Source organism: Musa acuminata, chromosome BXJ3-10 (assembly GCF_036884655.1).
Source record: "Musa acuminata AAA Group cultivar baxijiao chromosome BXJ3-10, Cavendish_Baxijiao_AAA, whole genome shotgun sequence".
NCBI lineage: Eukaryota > Viridiplantae > Streptophyta > Magnoliopsida > Zingiberales > Musaceae > Musa > Musa acuminata.
Window position 1 is genome coordinate 31,199,542 of NC_088358.1, and position 23,147 is coordinate 31,222,688.

Here is a 23,147-nt window from a genome sequence, read left to right on the forward strand (position 1 = left end):
AATTAATTGTATTAATAATATCTTATTTTTATCTCTCTCTGGTGTAGCAGATTAATCTTTATCGTTGATGCACCGCTATGTAATTTCTAGGTTAGATTCCTCACTTAGGCAGTCAGGGTTCAGATTTGTCGTGCAGTTACATCCATCTGATCTAGTGGGGTCGGCTCCGGAACTCGCCATCGTCATGGGAAACAGCAGGTCTGTGTGGAATCTGACAGAGAATCCCACAACTGAAGTCGCCGCGACTTGGTTGCCCATATTCGGCACTGAGCTCTCGGTTTCTCGACCGAACTCTCCGCCATTTGGGAAGGCGTCGGATGGAGTCGCGTCGCCCGTTCTTCCTATTCCTCCTCCTCCTCCTCGTCCTTCTCCCTTCTTCTTCTTCTTCCGCTACCCCGAACCGTCACCGAGCATATCCTCGTCATCTGTTGTGGTCGGCAGAGAGCCTCATCAGGGACCTCAACCTCCTCCCGGGAATCCAAGAACTCGGTGCGGGAACTGAGGCGGACGATCCATCGAGCCCTCGCCTCGTCGAGCGAAGGCTCGATCTCCGAATCCTTGGGGAGAGCGGATCGGATATTCCCGTCGAGCAGCTGGGCCATCACGCCGGATACTATCGCCTAGAACACACTCATGCCGCCAAGTACTGAAGCACTAAACCCTTTTCTTTCAACTTAGGAAGTGTTTTGTGTTGTGTTAAAAGCTCTTTAACTGAGCAAAGGCTGTTTTTCCTTTAAATTACTATGCGGTAAAATTGAAGTTTTCTATTTGTTGGCCGCCCGATTAGTCCGAAAGTGAATAAGACTAAGATTCACTTAGGGTTTGATGGGTATACTACTGTCAACTTTAGTTGAAATATTTTGATAAGTAATTTGAATTAAACATAGTTGATTGGCCGGATAGTCCATCCGACTTAGAGTCGTGCAGGGCTCAAATAGGAAAGGATTATCTGTGGATGGTCAGTGGCGTTCGTTCAATAAAGTTGATAAATTAATTAACCCATCAGGTCCGAGTTGTGACAAATAGTATAGAGTTAGAGAACTCATCACGACGTGAAGCTATCACTGGGTTATGACTCACATGCATTATACTAGAGTTTAATCTGTGCTATGCTAGGCCTTGACGAGGACATCCAAAATTTTGAAGCTCTCGCAAACAACAAATAGTTCTTCAAGCTCTGTCCAAAACCAATTAGTTTTGCATATATACCCACCGGCGACAACAACAGTTAGACAATTCTTATGTGAGAATATATCTAATCATTTCATTAGGGCATTACAAGTTCAGGATATTTGTTTGAGTGGATTGGAAATTTGGAAAGCTTGTGTGTGAGATTTTTCTATATCTACTTATGCATGTATATTTATGTTTGCATCTGTGCTTGTGAAGCTTGTATTCCCCATAATGCTGCGCTACTCAGGCATCAATGGTACTTGGATTTCATAGGCAGCTTCTTGTTGGTTGCAGGATGTTCTATTTCTTCTTTGAGTCTCGTGGCAGAAGTAGTGACCCGGTTGTCATTTGGCTGACCGGTGGTCCTGGATGCAGCAGTGAACTGGCCCTATTTTATGAAAATGGTCCCTTCAAGATTGCTGATAACATGTCACTTATATGGAATGACTATGGATGGGACAAGGTACTGTATCTATGACCACTATATTGTTGTCTTCATTTTCTTGAAATGTGTACATTATTTGCCAAAGGGATGAAATCTTCTAAATGATTATCCATTAGTTACCTCGTGTTCTTCATCTGATTGAGTGCTTGAGATTGAGTGCATTGCGTGATCATGCTGTTAGCATATTTGGTCACTGTGTCACCAAGTTAGGTGGTAATATTTAATTCCATTTACTTCTGCACTGTACATTATCTTTCTTGGTGACATTTGCTAGCTGCATATTCCTTTTTCACCTTCTCCTTACTAATATCTGCTGCTGTGTGCATATGTATACATCTAAGCTGCATTTGAACTAGAATAAAGACAATTTTCTGGGAACAAGGATGGCCAATAGCCAAAGCATGACAAGGGTTTAACGAACCGTGGAAGATTTAAGAACTGATAGCACATCATTAGTTGGAAAGATCTAGTGAATCTTTACAAACATCTTCCTGTTATGACCAACAATTTTATGTTTCGGACTTTTCACTTGGATGACATACTATGTCATCCTGATATTTGTTTATCTATGGAATGTTCCATTTTATGGCAGGCATTTCTTTCTGCAAATTGAATATGCGGCAACTTTTCTGGACGCTTTCTCTTTTGTTAAAAAAAAAATATACTCATAAACAGATGGACATCTATAAACTGAGAAACTAAAGCAAGGAACTTTATGTTGAAGTACAATGTCTAGTCAGTACTCCTACATTAGCCTGTCAATCATCGTGATAATTTTTCTGTGAAAAAGTCAAGAATCTATCCTAGTTACTCTACATATCTTCACCACACACTACTATACCATAATACTATATCCTGATTTTACCATAGTATTCCATGATTGTTTAGGTATTCATCATGCTTTATCTTTTCTCCAGGTTTCAAATATTATCTTCGTTGACCAACCCACTGGAACTGGCTTTAGCTATAGTACAGACTTAAGAGACCTTCGCTACGGTGAGAAAGGTGTTAGTGATGACCTATATGATTTTTTTCAGGTAAATAATTTATATTATTATTACTATTATATATATATACACACACACACACACCAGAGAAGGATTTGGTTGTTGATATTTTGAATACACTATTATTTGTTTTCCTTGAGTGTAGGCCTTTTTCAAGGAGCATTCAGGTTTCTTAAAGAATGACTTCTATATAACTGGAGAATCATATGCGGGACATTATATTCCTGCTGCTGCTGAAAGAATTCATAGAGGAAACAAAGAAAAGCAAGGTCTTCTGTTAAATTTAAAGGTAAATCGCAGACACTCTTTTTAGAGTTCATGCTTGTAGCTATATGGAACACTGCTTTAGAATAATACTTGATCATGTAGTAGTTTTAGCATATAAACAGATGATTTTATGACATGCTTTAGCGTGATCATCGTCTTCCAGAATTATCATGTGTTCGTTGTGTCTAGCAGGAGAACTTAATCATAATTGAGCAAGTATATTATTTACTTTTTATGTAGGGTTTTGCCATTGGCAATGGGCTAACAGATCCTGCTATTCAATATGGAGCTTATGCTGATTATGCACTTGAGATGGGTATTATCGGACAAAGAGCACATAATAGCATCACCAGAATATATCCTGTTTGCCAACTTGGAATAAAGCTCTGTGGTAACTGGCTCTTTCTTTTGTCATGCTCCTTCAATGCTGCAGGAAGTAAATGAGTAACTTTGTAAGATAAAATAATGATCTCCAACTGTTACTTGTGCAGTTTCTTCTGGGGTTATATCATGTGTTGCTTCTCTAATTGTCTGCAACTCCATATTCAATGCAATTTTACTTCTTGCTGGAGATATTAATGTACATTTCTGTCTATCCTCAAATTAGTTATAATGCACTGTATTTAATCTTCCTTGTCTAAGAAGCACCTTCTTTCCTACAGTACTATGATATCCGGAAAAAATGTGAAGGGAGTCTTTGTTATGATTTTTCAAACATGGAGAAATTTCTGAACCAGGAGTCCGTGAGGGATGCTCTTGGTGTTGGAAGTAGGAAGTTTGTATCATGTAGTCCTCTTGTGTATGAAGCCATGATTACTGACTGGATGAAGAACTTAGAAGTGGGTATTCCTACTCTTCTTGAGGATGACATCAAATTGCTGGTATATGCTGGTGAATATGATCTCATTTGTAATTGGTTGGGTAAGCACATACTCCTACGTAAATCCATAGTTACGTTGGTGTTTATTGTTCAGACTGTTTTAATACATTTGAGTAACTTAAAGACAGTGTTCCTAACTATGCATGTAGCTTAATAACATAAGCCTATATTTGATGGTTGATACATGTACATCCCACTGATGAACATAAAAGCTTAAGTGTATCATTTTGACTTATTTTAATCTGTTTATTTATTCCCCAAAAAGTTTCCTTCTTCAGTTTTACATGTAATTTATCTGATATATGATTTAATATTGTTCAAAATTCAAGAACAGAAAAGTAATGTGTTTATAAGTAGTATTTTTATGTTAATTAGACATAAAATCCAAGAACACAACTTGTCATCTAAACTCCAAAAATACATATTAGAGACTAGTGTTCTTCAACATTTAAGAAGCTTCATGAAAGATGGCAAAATTTTATGACCTGTTAGCTGTTATTCTTGAGTTAGTTAATTATCCTTAGTGTCAAGTTCTTGGCCAAGCCTTAATCCATAAAGCTTTAGACGGTCTTCCGACTTGCTGCATTTTCCCACAGTTCCTACTTCAAGGATTTCCGCAAAGGTGGCTGAACAAGTCACCCCTTCATGTTAAGGCTTGGTTGCATCTTCAAGAATGACCAGCGCCTAACTTATGTAAAGCAAACCGTTTATAAAGATTGTTTCTGTTGACAGTAAATGGACTGGCTTAATTGTATAGCCTTAAGGTGGAAGGTGCATCCCATGCTAATTTCGGTTTTTGAGATATATATAACATTACACTGTTTGAGATGTTCTCATGTAAAAGCAACTTTGTGTTGAGACTTTACGGCTTTGTTGTTGTTGTATCTTGGGATTAATCATTTGACAAATAAATAGTAGAATGTGACTTCAGCAACCTGCTGAGTAGAGGAGGGGTTCTGTAAATTTTTCTGCTGCTAAAGAGAGTAGGATATTTCTTGTCTATACTGCATGTAAGAGAGTCTGACATGTAAACTCCTATATAAGAAACTCAAAGAGATGGAAATGATCTATGTCCAAGATACCAAGATCTGTGTTTGAATGTGAATGTTAACATGATGTTGTGTGTTTACACTGAACTAGTAATTAATTTGCAGATGTGGTTTTGTGCAGGAAACTTAAGATGGGTTAACTCGATGGAATGGTCAGGTAGTCAGAATTTTACTAAAGCTCCATTCAGACAATTTGCTGTCCATGGCAAAGAGGCTGGAATCTTAAAAACACACGGGCCTCTGAGTTTTCTAAAGGTTAGAACTCATGAATGGTTATATTGATGTCCTTTTCCTTCCATTCTAGCATTTGCTGATTTGAGCTGGGGTCAAGATTGTTGAATCGATGCAATAGGTCCTAAAGTGTAAAGTGAACTGCATCTTGATTAGGATTTTTTTTTTTACAAAAATCAAAGTAGTTCACATTGATTGGATAGTGTTCCCACCCATCATGAATTTTCCTTCTTATTTGACTTGCATGAACCATTCAAATTGCTTTAATGGTTCTACATGGGATGTATCACCTGTAGTTTTAGAAAGATCAATGGTCTATTGCTTGTCTAGGTCCATGATGCTGGTCATATGGTCCCAATGGATCAGCCTGAAACAGCACTGGAAATGCTCAAGAGATGGATGAAAGGAAACTTGAATGAAGAATGGAACATCACTGCAGTTGCTGTAATGTAATAATACTAAACAAAGGTGTTCATCAGCCTGATGTACAGTAAGCTGCTCACTTTTGTGTCCTATAGAGACAGCTCCTTACGGTGGTGTTTATGGATGCATGTTGTGTATATGTTCCATGTACATATGCAAATAGTTTTCTTATGTAACTTAAAACATCCAAATGCTGGAAACATCTACAGCAAGATCAGTGTAAACCTGCTTAATGAGCTTATTATCTCTCTAATCATCAGGTCTGGAGCTTTTTATATTGTTTATGTTGTTGAATGATCCCTGCTTCAAGTAACTAAATGGCTGCATCACCTTTAATTTCCCACCTGATTCTATAATTATATGTTGTGAGCTCCAACTATATTAATGTTCCTCTTGCTTCATCCTTCACTTGTGCTATTTGTTGATTGTTGATTGCATAATAGATTGCATGCTATCTCGTGCTTGGAAATTTATGATGATTTTTGTGATGACATCAATATCTCAAGCAGACATCAGAAAAAAGAGTCACAGGCAGGATTGAAACAGCCACTGCATGCAGGCATCAATTGATTCATGCGACAGTATTTACAGCAACAGTACACTGTGGTTTGGCAGGGGAAGAGAGAGGCTCCCTCAGGTCCTTGGCCTGTATCAGACTTTGGAGCACCACCACCTGAACATGAAGAAGAATCGATCTTCGATGCCACCAGGCTTAGCTGGATGTCTCCTCCTCTTCATCCTCCCACAGCCCGATGGCCCTTGTGACGCAGACGGAGGCGGCGACCACCACCACCGCGAACAGCGGGGGGATGAGGACGTCCATGCCGGAGCGGTCGAAGAGGTAGGCCGGCACGCACACCACCTCCCCCGGCGGCCCGTCTAGCGGGAGCCTCACCGAGGCGGCGCCGCACGGGCGCGCGAAGGCCGAGGACGGCGAGACGGCCCACACGAAGGCCAGCTCCGGCGAGAAGGCCGCCACCGCGACCGTCGCGGTGATCATGGCCGTCCAGGTGGCGGCGTACACGAGGAGCGGCCAGCGGTGGAGAAGCGCGTCTCGGAACTCGGCGGAGAGGAAAGGGAAGGCCATGGTGGCGGAAAGCTGCCTGTCGGTAGAGCGCGCGAGCACAGTATATAATAGTCGCAGCGGTGGAATTGAGAGAAGCAGAACGCGTGAGGGGGCGGGGGTGAGGTTTAAGTGGACGAGGAGTCGGTGACCGGACTCGCTGACGCATCTTCTCAGCGACTCCTCATGTTGATCTGGTTCGGTTGGGCTCCTCCGTTTCTTGAATTCTTTTAGTTGGCAAAACAAAAGGGAATTGAACATATCATCTTTCATCTTTAAACATAGATTTGAAACTTTAATTTCTGATAAAATTTGAGTGTTAATTTACGGATTAATAAATTTAGCGATGATTTCTTACATATTCACTTATAGGGATTCCATATATATACAATTAATTTTCTTTTAACTATCAATGGTTCAGTTCAAATCCGTATCGAATCGACAACTTAGCAGTGTCGATTTGAATTAGAACGAGAATAGTCTTCAAAGATGTTAGAATTATTCCTCAAAAAGCTTCGGAGATGTGTGTTTGGTTCAAGTCAGTACCAACACTCTCAATCGAATTGAACCCGGAGAAGCGCATGTGACCTTTTTCCGCCATTCATTCAAACAGTTGGTGGGCTGAAACATAGGAACCCTACAAGACCCTTTCTTGACTCGTTAACGCAGCTTAGAAAGTTGTACAGGACACATATCTTAGCCCAGCATCAGGGAAGCCACCTGCTCGCCATCAAGCGGCAGCAACAGTTCAAGAGCTGGTGAACTTGGTCACCGCCTTGGTCCCTTCAGAGACGGCGTGCTTTGCGAGCTCGCCAGGGAGCACGAGGCGGACGGAGGTCTGGATCTCGCGGGAGGTGATGGTCGGCTTCTTGTTGTAACGGGCGAGACGGGCGGCCTCCTGGGCGAGCTTCTCGAAGATGTCATTGATGAAGGAGTTCATGATGGACATGGCCTTGCTAGAGATGCCAATGTCCGGGTGCACCTGCTTGAGCACCTTGAAGATGTAGATCTTGTAGGTCTCGCTCCCCTTCTTGGTCTTCTTCCTCTTCTTCTTGTCGCCGGCGGCACCGTCCTTGGAGGGGAGCCGCTTCTCAGCCTTGGGCTTCTTCTCGGCGGGGGCCTTCTCCGCCTTCTTCTCCTTCTCCTCCGCCGGCTTCTCGGCGGCTGGCTTCTTCTCCGCAGGCTTCTTCTCGGCCTTGGGCGCCATCAGGTAGACGGCTTTCGGAAAGCAGGGAGGAGTTGCGTGCGCAGAGGAGAAGGAATGGAATCAAACCGTAGAACGCAAGCGACGAGGGAAAGCGGAGGCGGAGCCAGGCATATATAAAGGGCAAGCGGGAGATTTTTATTGGAGAATGGATTCCATTACGGATCGTTAACGTGGCACTTGAATCTAGCGTCAGATCGATAACAACGGAAGTGTCGCTGGACGATCAGGATTCGATGTGCTTTGTCGGAGCGGATGCTGTGACCCGATTGCAGTCGATGGACAAATTTTGACCCGAATCCGATTTGGTGACCACAGCCGCGGTGGCTTCATAGACTCCTTGTTAACCTCCGTAGGGCGAGCATGAGAGCATTGGAGATCGGCTTTGGTCAGCGTTCGTTGGATCGGATCTCGACCTTCCCCTCTCGCTCTTGAAATGGTACGTTCTTCGATCGTCTCTCCTCAAATTCCATGGTTTTAGGGTTCTACGGATCTACAAGTTTCTGCATTCTTACGGATTCTGGTGGTGTCGATGTCGTGATGGATCTAACCGAGGAACACTAAGATCTAGATCTCTTTGACGATGGTGTGCTGGTTTTCGTAGGCTTTGATGAATGCCATTAGAATGGACGATAGGGAGAGAATTCGAAGGAGATGCTTTTTTTATGTGTAGTAGAATCAATGATTTGGCGCATTAGCTCGAAAAGATTAGGAATAAGGATTTGCGAGCCTGAATTATAATATCAAGAAAATATATGGCATATCCTTCTCTTCTTCTCTGCACTGTAAACGTGTCGATGATGCATTTGCCAATATAGAAGATTGTCATAGGAATTGTTAGGTTTTAAGCTTTAATGCTGTAATGTTTTGTGTTAATGTAGCTAAGATCAACATTCGAGGACACACTACAAATTAGTATTTATATCGAGGTAGATTGGACTGTCAGAGATCTGATTGGTTGTTATCTGTTTTAGTAGGTATTTATCAGGATTCCGTGGGGTCTTGTCTTTTGTAAATACCTGAGAGTATGAATCGGAATAACTGAGAATAGAGTTCAATGCTTTGTGTTTCTATTTTTCTGCAGTGGTATTGGAAGTTTTTAGTAAGGAGGACTTGCTCGTTTTTTCTTAGTTAGACTGATGTATCATCATATTAAATTGGTCGCAGCAGTCTATCTAGGACATGTCACACAAATTTTATGGATCTGTTTTTGGCACAGGAAATTTTCTATATGTAAGTAGGTAATTACATGTGTTTCTTGTTCTGCAACTGCTTATCCCACTTAATATTTGATCACATTTCATCATCAGATATTTTGTCCATGGTTCTAGATTCAGTTTAATATCTTTGGTTATTGTTCTAATCTCTATTTGTCTGCAAAAGTCCTTAGCCTTAGCTTTCAAATGCTTCGCTTTGCAATGCTTTTTTTAGATTGAGATGAGTTTTATTGTTCAAATGTGGTAATTGTTTTATCAAATGACACCTAGAAATTCACTTGACATCAACTGGTGAGACAGTAGACTCATGCCCACATAGAATTCTCTCGTTATTCTTCCGAGTTATGTTTTGTTCATGATAGCAAGTTTTCAGCAACTCCGTTTGGCGTCATTGAATATTTTGTTTCCCATAATACAATCTTCTCTGTATCTGTTTCTTTTGCAGGATTCTAGTCCATCCATCAAGAATGTTAAGTACTATACAGATGATTGGCCAACTCTTGCTGCTAAATCGGCTTATGAGAAATCTGTATTTACCAGGACACTAAAAATAAATGCTTGCACTGAAGGTAGCATGTCTGCTGTTAGTTTGTTCTACTTTCATAATTTAGTTTTTTACCCTCAAATGCATTTATACCACATTATTCTGGAACACATAATACTTGGTTAAGCCACTTTCTTTCAATTGGTGCATAATCTATTTGCTTTTAATTATTTATTTTGGTCAAAGTAAAGATTTTATATATTTGAATTATTTGCCTTGATGAAATTTGTTGACGAGTAGGATACTGCTTTGTACTCTCTTTGCATGACTTGCATAAAATGTTAGCACTTGTGTCATTTTTTAGTGTTTCCTTCCATGTATACCGCTTGTAGGATCATACTTGATGGAGCCACATCTTTGCCTGAGCATGTGATCGTTATACCAGTTATACCATGACTTATTTTATTCTGGAGTAGGATAGACATCGACATGCTTTAACGTTCTACCTATTTCTCTTTGGTTCCAAAGTTCAAAATTTTTTTTGTTTTGTAATTCTTTTGTTTTTTCTCTTTTCTATCCGTGATTCTGTTTTTTGAGTTTGCTTATGGACTCGATGCATGTTTATTTTTTCATATTTCATAGAACCATAAGCATAAAATCAAATTAAATTACTTCTCCTGCAGTTATAGTTCTCTTACAAGTCCAACTAATTCTATCATATTGGCGAAACCTTATTGCACAGGACATCATCTTCCTTGTTCTTCTTCCCAGAATGGTGAAAGCATACTGGCCGAACATGGTAAAACCGAACACCATCTCCTTTTTCTCTTGCAAATGTTAACTCAAATTATGCTGTCCTTTCAACTTATGTTTTCTTTATGCTTTTTTCTTTGAATGAGTGCATTAGTTCAAGAAAATGAGCATTAGGAAACAACCATATTAAATTCACACTGTGACAAATATATCATGCTAATCTCCATTATTAAATCTCTCATACTTGCTTTCTGAAGCATATCGTTAGATAGATGTTGGGACAAACTGCTTTATGTTTCTATTCTGCAGGAAAAAACAATCCCAATCCTGAAATAATTGTCTTTTATTAATGTTTTTCTTAACATAAAGTTCTAATATCTTACAAGTATTGAAAGATTTTTTTCTTTCACATCCCATTCCAAAATCCTTTTTTTTTTTCAAAGATATCTTCTTTAAATAGATTTTTTTTTCTGAATTTGAATTTCTCTTTCTCCAAATTATAAATCGATTAAAAAAATCTAACCCTTTTCTTATCCTTAGAAATAAAAATCTTTACGAACTCCGTCGAGATCCCTCTTCTCACTCCCAGTCCGATTCCCTGGATCCATCAATCTTGCTTGTGCTTTGAGAATGGTAGCGGCTATATGTAGTTCTGACTGAACAAAATATAAAAAGATCTCATGCCTATGAAACTCTTCCATGATTCCATCCAGATCCAATCACGAATCTCAAAGAATAATTTCATGATTCCTTTGTATTGTTATAAAGGGTAAACGAAATTGAAAAAGGATTTCAATAAAGAAAAACTTTTCTTACCGAAGCCCTATTGAGAATGGAGTTGGAATTCCAACATTATATTTTTCTTACCATGAAGAGAAATATGTTTCCATGCAAACTCAACTCCGATTCCAAGTATTTTCTTCTTTCCTTACCATGTCGTATTATGTCCTCTCATCATATATATAAAGCAATCGGCTCGGGTGAGAGAACGCGCGCGTGGCGATGGATTTGAGTCCGTGGTCTTTTGGAGACGCTTTGGCTACGGGCGACTGCTTGGCTGCTGCCTGGGATTATCACGAGGTCAGGCGCTGTTCATCTCTCTCTCTCTCTTGTTTGTGGAGGGTTCTCTTCGGAGTTCACCGGAGTCGCTCTCTGTATATTTGTCTCATCAATCAATCGTGTTGCAGATCTTTCTCCAGCAGACGATCGAGGACTTGAAGCACAAGCTCACCTGCACCAACATGGAATTGGAGGCGCTGCGGACCAACGCCCACGACGAGCTGCAGAAAGCCAAGGAAAGCAACCAGCAATTGATCGAACTCCTCGAGCTACGAACCTCCGAGAGAGACGAAGCGAGAAACCAGCTGCAGCTCCTGCTGAACCAGATCGGACAACCGAGCCTCGCCGGTCTCCCTCGAGTGCTTCCCCATCCTCCAACCGATGCTTCTCCGTTGCTGCAAGCGATCGGCAGCTCCAACATCTCCGACAGCCTATCCGAGACAGCCCACCCTTCCCAGCGGTACGTTTCGTCTCCGGTCGAGTCGTTCGTCGACGCCACCGCCGTCACTTCTCCGGAGCTCTCGACCGGGAACATGGGCGATTCCTCGAGGGGGGCGTCGTCTTCCAGCATGGGCAAGTATGAACAAGCCTCTGCTGTAACTGATAGCCTCGCCATGAAGGGGAATCGACCGGAAAGAGGCAGGTTTGTGCAAGCTGTGCTGCAAGCAGGGCCGTTGCTGCAGACTCTTATGGTGGCGGGGAAGCTGCCGCAGTGGCGCAATCCTCCCCCACCCCTGCGGCATCTACAAGTTCCTTCGGTGGCCATGATCCCAACAGACCATGCCGGTCATAGAGCTTCTCAGATTTGCTGTGCTGTTCCTGTGTGGAATTTTTCATGATGCAGCTTGATTCATCTCTCTCTCTCTCTCTCTCTCTCTCTCTCTCTCTTCTGATGGAACAATTCAGAAAAGTTCTCCAAGAGTGCTTTGTTTGATTTGATGTCTCTCTCTCTCTCTCTCTCTCTCTCTCTCTCTCGATGGAACAATGCAGAAAAAGTTTTGCAAGAGTTCTTTGTTTGCTTTGATGGACGGCTATAGGAGTAATAAATATGTTTAACCACAATATACATATAAGGAGAATAAAACTATTCTCCCAGTTTATTTTAATAAGCTGTTGACTTTTTGCTTTGTCATCCTGTGATTTCAATTTATTCTTCTTACTCTCCTCGATCATAAATGTTTCTTGGGCAACCTGGATAGCATTACCTAATTAGAGTCATGTTACTGAATCAAGAACCAAGGAAGCTAATCTTGCAAAATTTCCTACCATTATTAGGGTGGAAAAGGAACAAGCCATCCAAGTTGAAAGAGACAGAAAAAGACTGCTAAAAACAGTATCTAATTACACTGATGAGGTTTTAGAGCATGCCTTGAGCATTCAAAGAACATGTCGCCATTATTAGAAACAAAGATTAGCACAAACTTGACATGGTGTTGGACCGAACTTATTTAAAGGTGACTACGGCAGCCGAGTTCTGGCTTACTTAGGAGGAGGGAAGAAGATTTCATCAGAGGTCCTCTTGGATCTGAACAGCTTCTCCATCTCAGGGGTGGTATTGAATGCAGCCTGCAGCACTTCCGACGATATTGCCTTCCACACAGATGTCTTTCCGGCCAGATGAGTGAATACCGGGCTGCAAAATTCCACAAACAAAACATGCATCATCAAAAACAAGCCTAATTCCACACTGGAGCTGCTATTTGTTTGAAGAAAGTGTCGAAGGTGGAGCTCCAACTTACTTTGGAGTGGTGATGATGGAGAACCATTCCAGTCCATCAGCATCAGCAATCTTTGACACGACGAAGAACCTTGGCACGATGAACAGACAACCACCTTTCACAGTTGTCTCCAGGACGCGCTTGCCGTCGACACCAACAACCTGCACACGACCACTCCCTCTAACCACATAGGTCACCTGGTATGCAGAGTCGCAGGAGAATCCAGGGGAGCACATGGCATGGCCATTCAACCTCACAAGATCAGCACCAAGCCCAACCTCTCCTACCAGGGGAAGATTTTTGGTGTTCAGCACCACAACACAGCCCCCATTTTTGATGTCGACATCCAGAGGTGCCTCCAAGCAGTTGAGAACCATGCCCTCCCTGTCTTTGGCCGAAGGCTCAGGCATGGCTTGCCCGTCCTTCACCTTGACAATGCCAACAATGGTTTGGCTGTGGACGAGTTTCTTTGCCTCATCTTCAGTGAGGTCCCAGGCACGGCCAACGAACTCGGCGGTAAAACCAGTGAAGATTCCATTGCCACCAGTGATTGGAAAGTTGGTGAATTGACCGGCCTTGTGGCCCTTTGAAGTGTCTCCTAAGAAGAGTACCACGAGCTCGGTGTCACTGGGGTTGAACCACCAGGTCACTACTCCAAAGGGAAGGGCAATAGCATCACCCTTCTTGATTGCAATTACCTTCTCTTTTGTGGCCTCTGGGAGCACAATTCCACAAGTTCCACCACCTATGAACAAAAAGTAAAATGTGATGAAGGATCATAGTGGCCCTACTTATTCTGATGCATAAGTGATCGTAGATTCTTATCGAGAACTTAATAGGAATTAGTGACAGAAACAGACTCCTTGAATGTTTATAGCTGACTGGACTACTAAAATTTCAATGGCAACATCAAGAATGCTACTATCATAATACAATTCATTCCACACAACAAAATTATTGCACTAAGGATTGTGAAAATATTGTCTTAGAACAGAACAATTTCGTATGTAACCTACATTGTCTTCGAGTCCATACAGCATTACAGTTAAACATACAATCATACTCAATAGCATTTGCAAAGATATATATTTTGGTTACAATTGAAACAAACCCAAATGCAAACAGGCATGGCTACAATTCTGACCCTTCTTATCGCAAAAGAATCTAGACTTTTATCCATTATCAGTAGATGAACATAAAAAAGGGATCACTGTCTGTTATAGCCATGCCTGTTTGCATTTGGGTTTGTAATACAGAACATCTGTAGCACTGGACATGTAGATTGATGCCAATACATCAAAATTTTCACTGAGTGAAAAATAGTAGTAAAACAAAGTCAACAAAATCGCAAAGTACAGTATAGCCTAATCAAACCAATACAAAGAACAGACTTTTCATGTAGATGCTTAGAATGTGTTCATCCCCATTATTGAAAAGCCAAATATGGAATTTGGATTGTGTCAAGGACAAGATAAATAAAATAGATTGTACCGAACCAATCAAAACAAAAGGAAGATTCGATCTTCTCATTCAAGGAGACCCTTAAATCATCCATAAAATCTAATTGCATCTCAACCAGCGGAGGTTACCATCTCGAAAATTTTTAAATCTATTTCTTTAAAGTTCAAAGTACGAGTAATTCTCAGTGTGCAGAGATTAATTTCAGCACGAGGATATACACAAATAGGATCCAAATCTCAAACGATTGCCAACATAAATCGTTCACCACGACACGCCACACCAACTGTTCCTATAAAACGAACGTCTAAAGATAAATCAGGGCAAAAATTTCGGGATCCGGTCACACAAATTCCATATATAGAAGTCTTCAAAAAAAAGCCATTTTTCGCCAAAATCTGACGTCGTAGCAAACAGATCGTAACCCTGAACCCAAAACCCCGATCACCACCAAAAAACACATGAACTACCAAGCATCAAGGAGGCCAAAAAGAAATAAAAATCGAATCTTTCTATGGTATACCTTGGAGGACGTAGGCGACCTTGGAGGAGTCGGAGTAGAAGGGGAGGGCCAAGCCACTCTTCTCCAGCGCGAGCTTCCCGGCGCCGATGCCGGCCGCGCGGAGCATCGGGAGATCGTCGCTGCACCACGCGTAGTACGCGCCCCCATCCCCGCCGTACGATTTCTTCGACAGCTTCGGCGTCAAGTCGATATCCATATCGCCCCACAAAAAAGACCGATCGTTGATGTGAGGGAAAGAAAGCAATAGAGCAGAGAAGACACCGAGAGAGAGAGAGAGAGAGAGAGAGAGAGAGAGAGGGGACAGGAAAAGGTGGTGAAGGGTGTTGCTACTTATAGATGAGATGAGAGGAGAGGAGACGAGGAAGAGATGGGATAGGAAAAGGCAATTTGAACGGGTTTAATGCCGTGGGAATATCTTTTTCTGTTGTGTGAGGGTGCTAATGGCAATGATTTAATTTGTTGTAATCATCCATAAATTTAGTTTTAATTTTGGAGTCAAAATTATATATATGTATTGTATTTATCCATCTAAATTAGTTGGTTAATCTTCATTTTCATTTAATTATTAATTAAAATACTTATTTACTAAATATTTATTATGATAGTTATAATATTAGGAGGACTTTAATTTTTATTTTTTTAATTTAAATTCGTCAATACTTTTTGTTTTCTGTTGTTTTGAATTTAACATCCTTAATTCAGTTGTTTTGAATTTTTTTTTTGGCCAAAGTATATATATATTTATATTAATATTTTTATTTATTCATACATCGTTGCAAACTCTAGTAAATGAAAACTACATCATTGTCATTTTAATTATCTAAATAATAAATATCATTGTTATGATATTAGGAGAATCTTATACCCATCTTAAATTAAGTTGGTCAATATTAATCATTCCTTAAAATCATTAACTTGAGGTTTTTTTTATGTATATAATGGGAGGAGTATTCTTAATTATAATTATATACATATGCCATGTTTTGATGAGAGATTTATGTGGCTATATTTTGAATTAGAAATATAAATGGAAATATTTTGAATTAGAAATCTAAATGGTACGGAGATAAAAAAAATTTCTTTACATTTTTTTCTTGTTTACCATTAATTATGTCATTTTCTTGGTTTATCTTCTGTATCAGAATAATTTAGAGATAAGCTTCTTTATGTGGGATGATTGATGAGGCAACCACAATTGACTGTGGGATGGGAAAGGAGCATAAATCAACAGTGGTAGGAGAAGATTTAAAGATGGAATCTAATTCCATGCCTTTTCTATCTACCCCACAAAACAAGTCCAAAGATAAATTACCCATAGATCAATACCATCTCTATATGTTATGATTTATCCATTCGAGGGTTGCATAGAAAGCTTAATGATTAGCTACATTGTCAATGTTTGTTAATATAAATTTCCATGTAATTTTGATGAATTTGGAAGTAAATTCAAAGCTAATATTGCAGTGATGGTTTTTATGCTCTTGATTAAGCATCACAATTACCACATTTTTTAGTTCATGCTTTAACCAATTTGTGTTTAATTAAATGGATAAACCCATATATTTCAACATCTATTGATGAAACTATATGTAAATATTATGGATAAACCAATTTTATGACATAATTCTCAGCCAATAAAATTAGAACAGATATGGGGTTTCTTCACATGTTGAAAATGACATATCATACTCAGTTGTGTCTCTTGCCAGCCTAACATGATAACTACACCACTATCATATTGCAACGATGACTCGATGTAGGCACGGAGGGACACTCGATCTCGCACTACAACTTCACTATTTATTATTGATAGTTGATTATTTCGTATAATAATCATTTCTTGAGTTATTAACTCACATATATTACAAAGCCATCCCCCTATGCATATTGATCCATCTAAGAAGTTATATTATTTTATATTATCTAAGTTATCTAAATTTACACTAATTTAAGTATGAGATGCCCATTTATCAAATACGCTCGTGACGTAATTTTTTTGTATGATTAAGATTTTAATCTTCTTGATGTCTAACGTATAATAAACCCGAAGGTTGAATTGGATTAGATTTGAGATACCAAAATGTTGCTTATAGGTGCAACAAAAGAGATAAAATTTTGAAAAAAAATTTGCTTTTAAATCTTAAACAAACCCTCATTTATTTATTATATCCTTCATTTTTTTTTATTAGGTTGGATATGGAAAATACATTTTATTATTGGTAGAACACTTTATGAATATTATTTTGTCATAAAAAAGTAATTATTTGAATTGCAAACTCAAATAAAAAACTTGTTTTTTCCCGAGAAAATAATATTGAAACAACACTATGAAGAGGTTTTCAAGAATTTTTCCTTGTCATTTTTATAAAAAATAAAAAAAAAATTATAACTTGGGTTTTTCTCTTAATAATTTGGATTTATTTGAAATATTTATGTTTTTATGAGAATTTACTAAGACGCGTAATATATCTCGCGTATCATTTCAAATCCTTGTTTCTGGTATCCAACGCTGAACGTGCCCTGACGTCACCGCGTGGAGTGTGTGCGTAAGATGAGTATGTTCGTTTTAAGAATCGTCTTTATTCTTTGTCAGGCTATTGGTCTTCTCCCGCCTTCTTCTGCCTACACTCTGTCTTCCGCCGCACCACCCACCGCCTCCCTCGCTCCTCCAGACCCCTACTCTATTATCGTCTCCTTATTGAGCCCTTCTCCTCCTCCTCCTCCTGACCCGAACTCCCTCTCCGCCTTCGCGGTGGCGACGGCGCCTCCAAATCATCGTCGAACTCTCACTCCCTCCTCATCAAGGCCACTTTCATCGCCTCCGCCGCCGTCCAATCCGACGAATCCTTCGAGGCCACCCCCCAGCGCGTTCTCGAGGAGCGCCTGGCCTCTCACCCCAACCAAGTCCGTTCCCTCCACGCCCGCCCTCGTGGAGCTCAATATCAAGGCTGGGAGGCCCGTCGAGGCTATCGGCATCGTCGGCCGGCTCATCGCCCTCGATGCGGCGAGAAGGAGCTCCCCTTACCGAAGTCCCACTTTCAGAGTTAAAAGACGCGACACGGGGACCGGGAAGCGAGCGTTTGGACGAGGAGGGAGAGCTCGACGGCATCTTAAAGAGGGTTGAGGAAGCAATTGGGCTGTGCAAGAAGGCCAGGAGGAAGGAGGTTATGAAGAGAAAACTGTGCAATTAGCTATGTCAAGGAGGAGCCGATGGATTTCCGACCCTATCTCTGTTAGGGCATCATGTAAACTTTGTCGAGGAAGAAGGATGAGGCGTAGTCGTTCCGAAGGGCCAACCTTATGCGCAGTATTGCGACGATAACATGATTGTGAAGGCTTATGGGCAGATGGATGAATACAGAAGAAAGACGGCTCTGAAACATTAGAAAGGTTTGTCGGTAAGATATTTATATCAAGGAATTTAAATTACAAAGTAAAATGTCAGCCTTTGACAAATGCAAAGCATTCTATCTAGTCCTACTAATTCCTGTGTCGATCAGCAAGCTTCATTTTGAGAATTCACCGGTAAAATTGTGAGTTTTGTTGCATTGGATTGTCTGAAGATGGGTCTAAAGTTGCTGCTTTAATGCACATGGTAAGTATTCTTTTCTAGATGCATAACTTTCACTGATATAGCAGTTCTTGTTTAGTGCATAGATTCATCTGTATTCAGTAATCATGTCTTCTTTCATGTTTGTTTTCACTCACTACCATAAGTGATTTTGGTAATATCATGTCCACCTTCATGTATCTGCCACTAATCTATCATCAAACATGACATTTTATCTTACTGTCAATCACATACCAAATTTGTTGAAATAGGCTTTGAAAGATCAAGTAGGGAGCTGGAGACTTTTTCCACCAGTTCGATTTATCACGATGACACTAATGTTAATATTTTTTCATTACTGAATCTTCTTATAGAACTTACTCATCATATTTCATCAGATCCAATTCGCCTTTTTAATTATGTTTCTTGGTGAACCCAACCTTTAGAGATATGTATGAATTTGATAATGTGCATTTGATAATAATTTTTGAGAGGCATCCTTTTGTTCTTTATCCAGTTCTTACTACATGTTATTTGCTATACCAACATGGAGAGCAGTAGATCACGCGACCGCTTCTGCATGGCTGCTTAGATGGGGAACTTAAGTGCCTAGATTCTCAAGTACTTTAGTAATTGATTAACAGTCATCACAAACTTTTATAATATTTCCTATTCCACCTTCTCTTAAAGCATTTGCCAAGGTATTGGAAAGGTGCATTTGTGTTAGTACAGAAATTAGGATATTTGATATGAATGCAAATTAGAGAATTGTATGGGTGGAATAATCTGCCACCTTGCTCATGTAATGTCATATTTCAATAATTTTATGCAATTACTGCATCTTGCAAATGAATGTGAAAAATTCATTATTACAGGTGTTGAAAGATCTGCTCCAGTCTTTTCTTTTAGGGGGGCAACTCATGGAAATGTCTCAAGGGAGAGCTGATGCTTGTAGCTCACTCTTCAATCTTTAATTTCCACACTGCTCATGAACTTTGCCGGAAATTTCTGTGAGCAGTATGCGGTCGCAATTTTACCCAAAGGTGGCAATCTTTGCACTTGATGCTTAAATTTTGAGTGAGTTGCCTTTCCATGACAATTTTCCTGCTGCATGCTATAATACCTTTTTATTGTAGGCTGGAGTTTAATTCTACGAAAATGCTACCAGTGTGTTGCTTGCTTTGTTCATCGAATCGACATAGACAAGTAGATATATACAAGGTCTATGAAATTGGTTCCTTTATTTCTTGTTGAGCATCAGCATCATGCTGACAAAGACAATATGTGCTTGGAAGAGACAATTAGCAAGGAAGGTCTATGAACTACACTTTTGTTTGTTGTAGTGGTTCAGCTACAATGTTGACTAAAGGTCTGTTTGTCGGTGTTGTACATATTAGACTATATCAATTGTTTTGTTTTTTCTTTGTTATTTTTTGTAAGGCAAAAGTTAATATTTTTGAAAAGGCTAATTGCTTGCTTTGTCCTTGCCCTTTTAACGGTGTGGCATGGGGGGTTGTTTGGTGAGATTTATTGTTGATAGACGAGCTTATCATGAGAGAGTATTTTTAATCTACTTGTGGTGCATATTCTCTTTGTTTCATTAGGATGACTTTTTTTTTTTTTCATATTTTTGTTTGTAGGGGTCTGATATCATTTACATTTCTTTGTGCATCCATATACCTTGGTCTTGTTATTCTATCTTGAGGTATACTTCTGTCAAATGCATTTTTTTGCACCGCTTGCAATCTGTCACTTGGCTTTTTTTTTCCAAATTCTCTATATATGGTAAATTGACAATTCCTTTAGTTCTGCCTTCACCAATAACGAATTTTGCAAAGAGAACCATGCACGCATGTGAGAGATGGATACTTTTTGGATACATAGTGATTCACAAGGAATCGATCTCTTCTTAATGTTTTTCAAAACACCTAGGTACGGATTGTAAATATGTATTCTCTTTCTTGGCATTTAGAACATCATATATTCTGCTAATATCAGAGTTCTCTAAAAGGCTGTTTTGGGCTGCTTCTGCGGTGTAGTAAATAAAGCAATGGAAAAGAGAAGTAGTTTATTTCTTCAGATTCCTGTGAGCCATAGGTATAGTGAAAATCTTTTATTTTCCTCTAGGTGAGGTAAGAACCTCAAGGAATCAGTCGAGTTTAGTAGAAAGTGTGAAGGAAATAAAATTAACAAAGTTATATGGTCTTGAAGGGTATGATCAAGATGCACAAAGTTGTAGGTTCTCTGCCATGCAGCGTGCAAATAAATGTCTATGCCTACCATCTAGTGAAAGTCAAACACGAAGATGGCAACATCGAAAGATATGATTGCATATCATATAGTAGTTTTGGTGCTTGGTCTTTTTTTATTTCTTTGATATGACATTCCAGTTTGATATCCCACTGACGGTGCTCTCTGACGGTGTTTGCTCTCTGACGGTGCTCTCTTTCTTACAACAGTTTCTATTTAATTCTTTTCAATATATTAACATAACTCTGGATGATAGATAAAAGAAAGGACATGCTCAGCAGTTTTACCTAGTCAGAGAAGTGATCAATCATATGAATCAGTAGATCATTCTTTAAATGTGCACCTATATGATGTAATTTTATAATAGTGCTTGTGCTGTCTTCACCGAGGCTGCAAACAAATTGCAACTTTTTCCCTTTTCTGCTCATGTGATCTTGCAAGTGGGTGGGTGGAGATGCTATTGAATGCGTAACTAGGAGTAGAAAACTATTGAGTTTAGACCTTGATATTGTTGGACCCAATGAGATCTTTTATTGTCTATCCTAACAAATTTGGTTCTGTATGCTGTGTGCCTTATCCAATCCTCATTGCTTGACAACCCAATTCTACTCACTACAACAATGACTTTCATCTCTATATTAGTTGAGTGACAGTCTATGGTATCTTGTTATCTTGTGTATGTGAAGAGTTGATCGAAGCTCACATTTTGGTATCTTACTGCATCGATCTATGAGTTCCACATTGTCTCAGCATCATCCCTTGCCACTTGTACAATCAGTTTTTGGGATTCTTGCCGGGAGGTAATATAATGTTGAAGTTATACTGCTGCTATTCTTTTTTGCACAATGTTGCTGGCAGTTGCTTGGTTTCTTTAATTCATCTTGCCATGGATCATTCTCATGTTATTCAGTGACCTTCAAGATGGTTTGTTGGAGATTAAAAGCACTGATCCTTTTTCCTTTTTCTTTGTGTGTATTTTCTGTAGTTCAAGCTGTCAAACTAATAACTTATTTGTTTTTATCAGTAATTAACTTATTGTCGTGTGCTTTCTCTTCCCAACTCGTGCAGGTTTCTTGAATTTGCGTAGATTGATCGTACTAATCGTATCGGATTACCATTGCATTCGCCGACTCGGGAGCTGTTAAGACCCAACTGCTCTGGAATATCCTTGTGTTATTATTTCAAGAGACCTAATTTTTCATGTATACTACATGACAATTAATAATCTTCAAATCTCTGTACCACAATTAAATAATACTTCACGTGATAAATTCCTTGGTATCATGCTTGTAAATTGTAATGCTGGAAGCCAGATCTTGCACTTAATTCATGGTGTCTATAGCATAAAATAGACATGCAACATATCATGTCATATTGTCAGCTAAGTCTGTGGCGAGAAAACGGGGATACTTGAGCTTAATGGCGACCAGGCAAGGTGTGTATGAGGATGCCTTTACTGAAGAAGGCAACGAGCAATGACATTAGCAGCAGCTTCAGCAGGTATGAGAGAGGCCTCACTACACTAAAAGATTGTTAATTTCTTTGCTACTTTGCATAATTTTACTTTTTGACTGCTAATTTATTGCTACAGGTATGATTGCACAATGTGATGGCTGGCTGCAACTGTTACACAAGTCACCCCCGAAAGGTTCATAACCAGCAACATTAAGGGGAAGGATCCAATGTTGCACAAGTCATCCCTGAAAGGTACATAACGAGCTACAGATGGATGGATGGATGGATGTCTTTATTTATTTGCATCACCCATGTAATAATGATGCTGATGTCCTCTTCTTCAATGTTGCCTCTGCTATCCTTCTCATAAGAGTAATGTATGGCACTGAGGAAAGATAAGACAACATACCATCATGCAAAAGGTTATGATCTGAGCCGTTCATTTTTCAGATACAAAAAACCTCTGCCGTGGTGCTGTGGAAAGCCTTCAATGTTTGTATTGCACGCAACTGCGTCTTCTTCTTCTTCTTCTTCTTCTTCTTCTTCCCCATTGTTGTCTTGTTGCTGCCTTTAAGTAGGTGTCCCCATGTGGGCGCGTGTTCTGGGATTTGCTTCTTGTCTCATCTCGATTGTGGACTGTATACGCAATCGTTTAGCCATCCTATTTTTTATTTTCTCTCTGTAACAATCAGATCTTTAGCTGCTATATTGTTCACAACAATATATATATTTATATATCATTCTCTTCCTCTTAAGATAACTCTAAAGAGAGTCAATGAACTTTTTAAAAGATATCGTAATATACTTTCTGTCTACTAAGCTATCATCTATTGTTGTTGGTAGTGTGTTCGATTCACCCATCTGCATCACTACCTAACCTAAGCTATGTTAGACTCCCATGTGAACATTTCTTAGTAGCTCTTGGTTAAGACGCTTGT

The 23,147-nt window shown here is 39.7% G+C and overlaps 5 protein-coding genes and 1 long non-coding RNA gene across 7 annotated transcripts; 3 read left to right on the top strand and 3 right to left on the bottom strand.

The window, feature by feature from the left end:
* Nucleotides 1-244: 244 nt before the first annotated feature.
* On the top strand, nucleotides 245-5,752 carry LOC135651070 (serine carboxypeptidase-like). The gene is made up of 9 exons (XM_065170860.1): nucleotides 245-643; nucleotides 1,468-1,636; nucleotides 2,536-2,655; nucleotides 2,771-2,914; nucleotides 3,133-3,283; nucleotides 3,384-3,472; nucleotides 3,555-3,813; nucleotides 4,943-5,076; nucleotides 5,383-5,752. Exons 1-9 carry the CDS (start codon nucleotides 318-320, stop codon nucleotides 5,503-5,505), a joined length of 1,515 nt encoding a protein of 504 aa, XP_065026932.1. The 5' UTR covers nucleotides 245-317; the 3' UTR covers nucleotides 5,506-5,752.
* A 257-nt stretch (nucleotides 5,753-6,009) lies between these two features.
* Nucleotides 6,010-6,712, bottom strand: LOC135651074 (uncharacterized). Its single transcript, XM_065170866.1, has one exon. The coding sequence runs from the start codon at nucleotides 6,560-6,562 to the stop codon at nucleotides 6,188-6,190; it is 375 nt and encodes a 124-aa protein (XP_065026938.1). The 5' UTR covers nucleotides 6,563-6,712; the 3' UTR covers nucleotides 6,010-6,187.
* A 389-nt stretch (nucleotides 6,713-7,101) lies between these two features.
* LOC135651073 (histone H2B.11) lies at nucleotides 7,102-7,837 on the bottom strand. Its single transcript, XM_065170865.1, has one exon. The coding sequence runs from the start codon at nucleotides 7,743-7,745 to the stop codon at nucleotides 7,287-7,289; it is 459 nt and encodes a 152-aa protein (XP_065026937.1). The 5' UTR covers nucleotides 7,746-7,837; the 3' UTR covers nucleotides 7,102-7,286.
* Nucleotides 7,838-8,048: 211 nt separating this feature from the next.
* On the top strand, nucleotides 8,049-12,194 carry LOC135651072 (uncharacterized). Of its 2 annotated transcripts, XM_065170862.1 has the most exons (5): nucleotides 8,049-8,181; nucleotides 9,405-9,528; nucleotides 10,186-10,242; nucleotides 11,165-11,276; nucleotides 11,384-12,194. In XM_065170862.1, exons 4-5 carry the CDS (start codon nucleotides 11,199-11,201, stop codon nucleotides 12,092-12,094), a joined length of 789 nt encoding a protein of 262 aa, XP_065026934.1. In that variant the 5' UTR covers nucleotides 8,049-8,181; nucleotides 9,405-9,528; nucleotides 10,186-10,242; nucleotides 11,165-11,198; the 3' UTR covers nucleotides 12,095-12,194. The 2 variants fall into 2 exon arrangements, with proteins under 2 accessions (XP_065026934.1, XP_065026935.1); XM_065170863.1 differs by lacking the exons at nucleotides 8,049-8,181; nucleotides 9,405-9,528 and having other exon boundaries at nucleotides 10,169-10,242.
* Nucleotides 12,195-12,556: 362 nt separating this feature from the next.
* On the bottom strand, nucleotides 12,557-15,271 carry LOC135651071 (11S globulin seed storage protein Ana o 2.0101-like). Its single transcript, XM_065170861.1, has 3 exons — nucleotides 14,955-15,271; nucleotides 12,995-13,718; nucleotides 12,557-12,888 (listed from the first exon to the last, which is right to left on the bottom strand). Exons 1-3 carry the CDS (start codon nucleotides 15,148-15,150, stop codon nucleotides 12,735-12,737), a joined length of 1,074 nt encoding a protein of 357 aa, XP_065026933.1. The 5' UTR covers nucleotides 15,151-15,271; the 3' UTR covers nucleotides 12,557-12,734.
* A 2,305-nt stretch (nucleotides 15,272-17,576) lies between these two features.
* Nucleotides 17,577-22,816, top strand: LOC135650730 (uncharacterized). The gene is made up of 4 exons (XR_010501606.1): nucleotides 17,577-18,549; nucleotides 19,380-19,581; nucleotides 21,823-22,254; nucleotides 22,346-22,816. It is a non-coding gene; the product is annotated as an uncharacterized LOC135650730 (long non-coding RNA).
* Nucleotides 22,817-23,147: the final 331 nt, after the last annotated feature.

Bases quoted from the DNA above. Each gene is read 5' to 3' on its own strand.
- LOC135651073 (XM_065170865.1), bottom strand. From the start codon at position 7,745: ATGGCGCCCAAGGCCGAGAAGAAGCCTGCGGAGAAGAAGCCAGCCGCC.
- LOC135651072 (XM_065170862.1), top strand. From the start codon at position 11,199: ATGGATTTGAGTCCGTGGTCTTTTGGAGACGCTTTGGCTACGGGCGAC. The intron at 11,277-11,383 runs GTCAGGCGCTGT...ATCGTGTTGCAG, and splicing joins CTGCCTGGGATTATCACGAG to ATCTTTCTCCAGCAGACGAT.
- LOC135651070 (XM_065170860.1), top strand. From the start codon at position 318: ATGGAGTCGCGTCGCCCGTTCTTCCTATTCCTCCTCCTCCTCCTCGTC. The intron at 3,814-4,942 runs GTAAGCACATAC...GGTTTTGTGCAG, and splicing joins TCTCATTTGTAATTGGTTGG to GAAACTTAAGATGGGTTAAC. The intron at 5,077-5,382 runs GTTAGAACTCAT...TTGCTTGTCTAG, and splicing joins GGCCTCTGAGTTTTCTAAAG to GTCCATGATGCTGGTCATAT.
- LOC135651074 (XM_065170866.1), bottom strand. From the start codon at position 6,562: ATGGCCTTCCCTTTCCTCTCCGCCGAGTTCCGAGACGCGCTTCTCCAC.
- LOC135651071 (XM_065170861.1), bottom strand. From the start codon at position 15,150: ATGGATATCGACTTGACGCCGAAGCTGTCGAAGAAATCGTACGGCGGG. The intron at 13,719-14,954 runs GTATACCATAGA...TTTTGTTCATAG, and splicing joins GGTCGCCTACGTCCTCCAAG to GTGGTGGAACTTGTGGAATT. The intron at 12,889-12,994 runs GTAAGTTGGAGC...GGAATTTTGCAG, and splicing joins TCCATCATCACCACTCCAAA to CCCGGTATTCACTCATCTGG.